This window comes from Polyodon spathula, chromosome 18 (genome assembly GCF_017654505.1).
Source record: "Polyodon spathula isolate WHYD16114869_AA chromosome 18, ASM1765450v1, whole genome shotgun sequence".
Lineage (NCBI taxonomy): Eukaryota > Metazoa > Chordata > Actinopteri > Acipenseriformes > Polyodontidae > Polyodon > Polyodon spathula.
The window spans coordinates 9637891-9646359 of record NC_054551.1 but is presented as its reverse complement, the minus strand read 5'-3'; the positions used below and the strand labels follow the sequence as shown (position 1 = coordinate 9646359).

General features: G+C 46.7%; 1 protein-coding gene across 1 annotated transcript; it reads left to right on the top strand.

Moving 5' to 3' along the window:
• Positions 1-256: 256 nt before the first annotated feature.
• On the top strand, positions 257-6106 carry LOC121331171 (lipopolysaccharide-induced tumor necrosis factor-alpha factor homolog). Its single transcript, XM_041278393.1, has 3 exons — positions 257-263; positions 1509-1653; positions 5998-6106. The coding sequence occupies exons 1-3, from the start codon at positions 257-259 to the stop codon at positions 6104-6106; spliced, it is 261 nt and encodes an 86-aa protein (XP_041134327.1).
• Positions 6107-8469: the final 2363 nt, after the last annotated feature.

The window sequence follows — 8469 nt, the reverse complement described above, 5'->3', positions numbered from 1 at the left end:
AACGGGTAAGAGAAAAATTCTGTATCCCAGACAGAGACACGCGGCTACATCTAAGACCCCCTTTAACACTAGTGTGCTGGCCCAGGGCCGCCTCAGGGACATTGCATATTTTAGATCTGCAACCCCATTCACATTTGCGGTTTAAGGCGCCTTTACACGTTCACATATGTAACTGAAAAGCAGCCCTAAAATGTGGCAAATTGCTTCTTTTTTTTATGGAATGATAGCCTGCACTCGGCATGGAAGAGATACCGGGATGCACAGTAATCCTTGATTTGTAGTAGATGTTTCTTATTAATATATACTGTATGTTTTCAATGCTGCACAGTAGCAATTTTATGGTACATATTTAAAAAAAAAAAAAAACGATATATATCATTGACTATTTTGACTTAATCTTATGGTGTATCAACAATCTTAATATTTTATGTGTGCTAAAGCAAGCAGCTAAAAGAAATGATCGGCATTTTAATGGAAAGACACACTATGTATATCGTTGCTTGCAAAATAAACAATAGTGGCTGAATATGCCAAGTCTCTGCATTATTGATCATTATTGAGATTCACAATCCTGCAATTTTTAAATTTATCGCTTAGTTAATAAATAGCAGGAAGAAAAGGTCATTGTGACAAATGAAGCTTAATTATGAAAGCACTGTAGCTCATATATTATATTATATATTATATGAAAGAAACAACCTGAACGTTAACCCACTAGATTATTTTTATAATTAAAGTTGTATGATGTAGAAATAGTTCATATATATGTAGAGGCTGGCCCTGGTCCTGCAATTGCAGGCCCTGGGCCATATCAAAATGGTGGCCCAAATCTAGGTTGGCCCCTTGTAGCGTTCACATATGAGAAAAGACAGTCCAAGTGTAAATATACCAAGAGTATACCATAGTGAAATCACAGAAAGCAGGGAACCATAGTAAGTCCAGGTAAGCATGATATTTATGCAAGAGAAAAGGGTTTGCATCACCCTCTAGAATTAACTAATTTTGCTTCATAAAGTCGAATGAAACCTGCTGACTAATGTTCCGTTAACATATTGCATTACATAGCGCTTTGTAGTTTTCCTACATACTTAATTAAAAAAAAAAACTAACAAAAATTTTAAAAATGTGAGATTTCAAAATCTAACATGAAAAACTGTTCTGCTACTATGGCTTCCAGCAGGTTTTTGCAATCTCATTTTGCAGTTTCTTTGATTACATGATATTAAATAAAAGATCGAAATTATGTTCATATAGTTTTTTTAAATTATACCTCAATCCTAAAATTCTGCTTTAGCAGAACTATTGGTTCTAGCTGTACAAGGAAGTTTTTTGTTTTTTTTTGCATTGTAATCATGATGATTGCTTTTTAAGAGCTGTTGCTGTTTATTAGATTAACATTTATATACAAATAAATAATAATAAAGGTATTTCACCTGTGCTTGAAACCAAAGTGCAGTTGCACTGTACTGCAGAGTAAATGCTGATGTCTCTCTTTGATTTGGTTGCAGTGACGCCTGTGGTGATGACCCAGCCCCTTACGGAGCTGCCGGGACTGGTGCAGTGCACCTGCTGCCAGCAGCAGGTTCTCACCACAACCGAGCACAAGGCCGGCATGCTCACTTGGCTCGTCTGCGGATTTGTTTGTTTATTTGTGTAAGTCTTTAACCCCCAACCCTTACAAACACCCCCAACGTGAGGCTTGGTGGTCCACTACCAGGAGGTTCCCAGTTCAAACCCTGGTTCAGCCATTGACTCACTGTGTGTGACCCTGAGCGAGTCACTTAACCTCCTTGTGCTCCGTCCTTCGGATGAGAGGTAAAACCGAGGTCCTATTGCAAGTGACATAAAACCGTTTGCTCAATGATTAATTAATAATAACAGACACACTATTAAGTGTCATGATTTCCTCAAATGTATCTGTTAAGACACCAATGCTGATATTTAGACTTAAGGATGACTGCAAGGGGATTGTTACCAATAGATATGAGACAGGTCTCTTATACTGTGCTTCAGAATGTGTACTTATGTTTCTATTTTCAGTAACCAGCTTGCAGAAGTGTTGAACCAGCTTGTAGAACATGTCTTCCCTAATCCCTCATGGTGATTATTTTTGTATGTCCCACTTAGAACTCGCTATAATCAATGAGTAGTGGAATACATGACCCCCATGTCCACAGATGGTCATGCACTTCCTCACAGATATAATATTTTTGGCTTCCCATCACAGTCACAGATTAACTTGCTTTGACATTTGCAAAAAGCCTGATGGGATGCAGTTGGGTTGTAAAATTGGGATTCTATATACTGGTGATGAGAAACAGCAGTTGCTATCTGAGAAGCTGCTTTGCAAAGTCATTGCTAAAACGAGTATGCTGTCTGTTGCTTAAAAAAAAGAGCATCACTGGACTGTTACATGACTGAATGCTTTCTTCATCTTGCTTTCTTCATTTTTATTTCAAACTGAAAAGCATCCGTTACATCAAGTGCATGCACTGTTTACTGTACAATATTTTGTAACACTGCAGTTCAATTACAGCATGAGAAGAGCCCTCTCTGACCGCCAATCATTGATCACATTTATAAAAAAGCTGCCATATCAGGGCCCTGATGGGAGGGGGAAGCCCCTCCCACCTCCTGCTGAAGAGAGGCGTACTCACGTAGCATATCGCCATTTTCTCTCTCATTTCACTGAGACAGGTCACAGATTGCTTCATGCTTTCTGCATACCCCGGCATCGACCGCGGTTCTCCTGCCGTACCTACAGGCCTGGAACAGCGCCTACCTGGCCCCGATTGACTCTGCACCTATGTAACCATCTTCGGCTCCACCTACAGTGTCACCTACCATCGGCACCGACCTCGACATCAATTGACTCGCCACCGACCAGTCAGCATCGACAGCTCTCTCTGCGATGCCGATCCCGGCACCGACTGATTTGGCATCGGTGAACAGCTTCGGAGACGTCTATAGCCCGTCACCGACCACGCTACCCATAGGCATCAACCTCGGCGTCGATTGACTCTGCACCGACCACTCGATCTTGGCACCGAGCACAACAGCCCTGCCTATGACGCCATGTCAATGTAGTCAACTGGGTCCTCCGCTGGTTTCCACCAGTGCGACCAGTGCGTGGCGAAGCTGCCCAGGCAGGACGAGCACCAGCCCTGCACCAGATGCTTAGGGCCAGACCATGTGGCCAAACCACTGGCAGGTGAGCTTGACTGCTCTCTGTGCAGGAAGTTCTCAAAAAGAACAAAGTGCAGGAGAGCAGCCCTATCCCCAGCAGAGCCTCCCTCCCAGAACCATGGGAGAATGAGGTCAGTGGACCGAGGTCCTCTAGAACCCCCTCCCCCCTGCTACAGTGACCAGAGAGCTCTCCCGCACACCTGGGTCACCCTCCCCTTCCCCTCCACCGGTACAGAGGCGCAGACACCTCTCAGGGGAGGTGAGATGCTCACTGCCAAGGTGGTACCACTCAAAGGGGCGCTCACCAGGGGACAGGCAGTCATCGCGCAGGCACTGCTCCCCTTCCCCACACAGGTGCAGACGATCCCTGTCAGAGTCGATTCAGAAGCGCCCAAGCTCGACCAAGAGGCCTTTGCGGAGCTAACAGAGATTGTAAGGGCTCAGCAGACGATACTGGAGACCCTATTCAAATCGCAGGGCAGCCCCAACTCCCACAGTCTCGTTCCCCATCCCCAACAACTAGACCTCCTAGCCCAGACAAGCTGTTCTTACAGCGTCAAGGTCAGATGTCTCGGACCCAGCCACCTCCATCCAGCAGGGCACAGCGGGGGGCTCCTTACCACCCCTGCCGCATGTATCGCAGATGGAAGAGTTCCGGGCACTAATGCAGCGTGCAGCTGCGGTCACGGACATTCCCTGGCTGGCAGAATAGAAGGGAAAGGGGAACCGCTTCCTCCAGAAAAAAGGACAACCACAGCAAGCCCTTCTTTTGTGCCAGGACTTCCTGGAATTGGTGCGCTCCTCCTGGAGCAACCCAGCATCTGCACCCTCAGCCTTCAGAACAGCAGAGTCTCTGCTGCACACTGCAGGTGCCCAAGAAGCGGGACTAGGCACATTCCCCACTATCGGGGACACGGTCACAGTATTGGTGCAAGGTTCCACCTTCACCAAGAGGGATAAGGACCCAATCTGTCTGTCTAAGCCTTGCAGGACAACAGATGCCATACTAAAAAAGCGTAGGCATCGGCAGCGCTGTCAGGTAGAGCAGCGAACGCCATGGCTATACTGGTGCTCTATCTAACCAAGTTAGCAGAGAGGCAGACTATGGGAGCTCCAGGCAGTGCCAAAGGCGATGACTGTCCTAATGGGGGAGTTAGGCTAGGCATCAGGGAGCTTGCTGGCGGCAATGGTGGCCACTCACCAGCATTTGTTGCTGATGCAAGCCAAGGTCATGGAGACCCAGAGGGTGGCGTTACTGGATGCCCCATTACATCGGCAGACATTTGGGGTGACCACTGATGTAAACCTTGAGAGGTCCCACAAGGCCACGGAGGTCGCCTCCAAATTCTCCTGGGACCCAGGACTCCTGGGTGCTATCGACAATGAGACACGGATATGCTCTACAATTCCGCTTAGGTCTGCCACCCTTCAAGGGTGTGCTCCTCACCACTGTCGAACCAGCAAAAGCGATACTCCTTCAACAGTTTAAGGCCAAAACCTCCTGTCCAGAAGAGCTCCAGACAGCTCAGAATGTAGACTCCATCCTCAAGTGGTGAAACAGATTTGGGAGAGGTTTAATACTGCACAAGTCGACCTCTTTGCCACAGCCGAGTCCACTCATTGCCCCCTACGGTTCTCCATGGAGAGAGACGGGTGCCCCCTGGGAGTAGACGCCCTAGCTCACCTCTGGCCACAGGGGCTATTGTATGCGTTCCCTCTGCTACCATTATTACCCCTGACACTAGAGAGGATCAGGGTGAAGAGAGCACAGGTTTTGCTGGTTGCACCCAGATGGCCGACACGGCCCTGGTTTGCTCTCCTCTCCGACATGTTATCGGGTCAGCCGTGACAGCTCCTGCTGCGCAAGGACCTCCTGAGCCAAGAGGAGGGGTTATTATGGCACCCGAACCCAGCCCAGCTCCAGCTGTGGGTCTGGTCGTTGAACGGAGCTGTCTATTTAGATGAGGTTTGCGAGATGCAGTGGTAGAGACACTACAGTCTGTTAGGGAGCCGAGCACTAGAGCCCAGTATTCATATAAATGGAAAGTTTTCCAAGACTGGTGCATTGCTGAAGGTCACAATCCTGTGACCTGCCCTATTGAGATGATAATAACCGTCTTACAACACCTGTTTGATGCAGGAAAATCAGTGTCCACTTTGAAGGTATACCTGGCAGCAATATCAGTGTGTCACGACAAAATTGACTCAGTGTCCCCTGGGGCACATTTCCTGGCAGTGCAATTTCTTAAAGGGGCTCGGAGGCTTCGTCCTCCCATGAAAAGTATGGTCCACGTGGGATCTAAAACTGGTACTGCGGGTCCTTATGGGTCCCCCATTCGAGCCCATAACGTCAGCAGAAAATGCGCCCTGTTTCCTTGAAGGTGATGTTTTTAATAGCCATTGTGTCTGCCAGACGAGCCAGTGAGCTTCATGCGCTGTCCATCTATGATACATGTATGGCTTTCACTGGAAATGACTGGTTGGTAACATTAAGAATGAATCCAGCTTTTTTTGCCAAAGGTGGTATCTCCATTCCATATTAACCAACCAGTGGTTTTGGAAACTTTCAGACCTCCCCCGCACGAGTCAGAGGAGGACCGTAGACAGCACACACTATGCCCAGTTCTGGCTCTGCGTTGCTACCTGGATAGGACGGCGTCCTGGAGACAGTCCAACCAGCTGTTTGTCTGCTATGGGTCCCGTTCTAGATGCTCAGTGATTGGCAGTCAGAGAGGGGCTCTTCCCATTTGGTAATAGTTGTCATTCTCTTTCAGAGAACCAGGGATTTACCTGAACCTTCTCTCTCTACAGGGGTTGTCTGGGCTGTTGTCTCATTCCCTTCTGCGTGGATAGCTGTAAGGATGTGGAGCACAGGTGTCCGACCTGTCAGCAGCTGCTCCACATCCACAAACGGCTTTGAAAAGCCTTATTTGTAAAGGACATAAGATTAGGCTCCACATGCAAATGTCAGTCAGTGAAGTTTATTTGCATAATTGCACATAACTGATCAGTTTTGAATGGCAGTGTGTTAAGACATGTATAATATACTATATATAAAATATAAGAAATTCAACGAAATGAAAAAGGGATCAGTGATCCTGTTGCTTAAAATATCCATTGTGGTTCTTCACTAGGTTTTAATTGTGAAATAAAGTTGGGAGATGATGTTTCAAGACCTGTTGCATTATTGAACTCTGACATTCTGATCATCACTGACATTTTGCTCTTTCCATTGGGTCCCACAGTGACACTGTGACATACCAACCTGGAACCTGTTTCACTACCTGGCCTGTCCTGACTGAATTTTATTTGTATCAGGGAGATGTAGCCTTTATACAGTATATGTGATGGCGTGGCAAAGTGATAATTAGTAGCAGGTGTACAGCAGGTGCGGTGCTGGTGCAGTAATCCAAAGAACAAACAGACAACAAAGTAGGGGTGAAATGGTTTGTTTAATGGTTATTAATCCAATGGTCTGATGGCCAGCCAGCAAATAATAATGAGCTGGTAATACACAACAATGTGTATTGCACAGTAGTGAAAAGGGTTGCAATTAGACACACACACACAATCACAGGTCCAAAGTGAGTACTCTCAGTACTTGTGGTGAAGTACAATGCCACAGTGCTATATTTATGAACAAGTTGTAATAATAATGTTAACCGTGACTGTAGTGCAGTGTTGATCTGGTTTTGTGCTGTCCCGTGACGACAGCTCTGGATTCGTGTTTAGCCGTCCTGTTATTTAACAAACAAGACAATTACTAACAACGTGAAAAACAAACAAACACTCACAAAATACTTTTACAACGTTTTCTCTGTGTCTCACACGGTCCTTCCCGTTTCTTAATATAAACTAAGCGAAGGAAAAGATTAACGATTCTCCGGCCCCCTTTATGCTATCAAGCAGTGATTACAGCTGTCTCTATTGCTTACAGCTGCTACCTTGTTTACCTTCCGGGTCAATACGTTCCTGCAACAGAATCTCGCCGCCTTCCAGGCTGACTGACTTCCCGACCCAGGAAATTAACTGTCAGGCCAGCCCGTCCAAAGACTTCCCCTTTCGCTACTTAGTGCCCTCACAGGTCAGGAGGGAGATTATTATTACTCATTATATTTCTGTCACAGATGGGCAGTGTTGTTTGAAACACCACCATTGAAGAATCTGAACCCTGCTGGTGAGATGAGGTTAAAAGCATGAAAAACACAAAACCCTCGCTTGGGGGGTGTGTTGTCATTGGTTCGTGCCCAGCCTCCGCCCTATTACATATACTACAAAATAAAAGTCAGGGGGAGCATTTGGCATCACAAATGAATATCGGTAAAGCAGACGTTTCCATTTTTACAGTGTCTGTCCTGATGGCAGCAGCACCACACACAATCCGAATAGATTCAGCCAGAGAGAGAGAGAGAGAGAGAGAGAGAGAGAGAGAGAGAGAGAGAATATGAACATTCATTCAGTGAGTTTAAAACCAGCAATAATGAATTCCTGTCATTCATGAAATGTATTTATTTAATTCTTAGCAGATGCCCTTAACCAAGGGGGAAAGAGGGGGTGTAGTGAGAAAAAATAGTCTGGAGATAGTCAAGAGTTTTAAATTGGATGCGAGCAGCAATAGCATGGGAGAAACAAGGAAGGGAAAAGACAAGGTGAGCAGCACAGTTTTGGATGAGCTGGAGAGGATGGATAGCGGAAGCAGGAAGGGAGTTGCAGTAGTCAAGGTGGGACAATACCAGGGCCTGAACTAGGAGCTGCGTGGAGTAGTTGGTGAGGAAGGGGCGAATTCTGCATACGTTGCTGAGGAAGAAAAAACAGGAGTGCGCCAGAGAAGAGATGTGCTGAGAGTAGGAGAGGGAGGGGTCGAGGGTGACATAGAGATTCTTGGTGGATGAGGGAGAGACGGTGGTGGATTCAAGAGGAATAGAGACAGAGAGATCAGTGGTGAGGGAGGAAGAGGGGGGAAGAAAAGGAGGCCTGATTTGGAGAAGTTGAGTATAGCCGAGAGGCAGGTAGAGATACGGGAGGGGGTGTGGGAGTCAGAGGTGGGAAAGGAGAGGAAGGAAGGAAGATCCAGGCATCATCAGCATAGAAATGATACAAGAAGTCATGGGAGGAGATGAGGGGACCCAGGGAGCAGGTGTAGAGAGAAAACAGGAGGGGACATCTGTAGAAAGAGTGTAGGAGGAAGAGGGTGAGCCATGCCAGGACACCCAATCAGAGAGACAGGAGGAGAACCAGGCAAGAGCAGTGCTAGAGTCCCATGTCAGTGAGGGAGGACAGGAG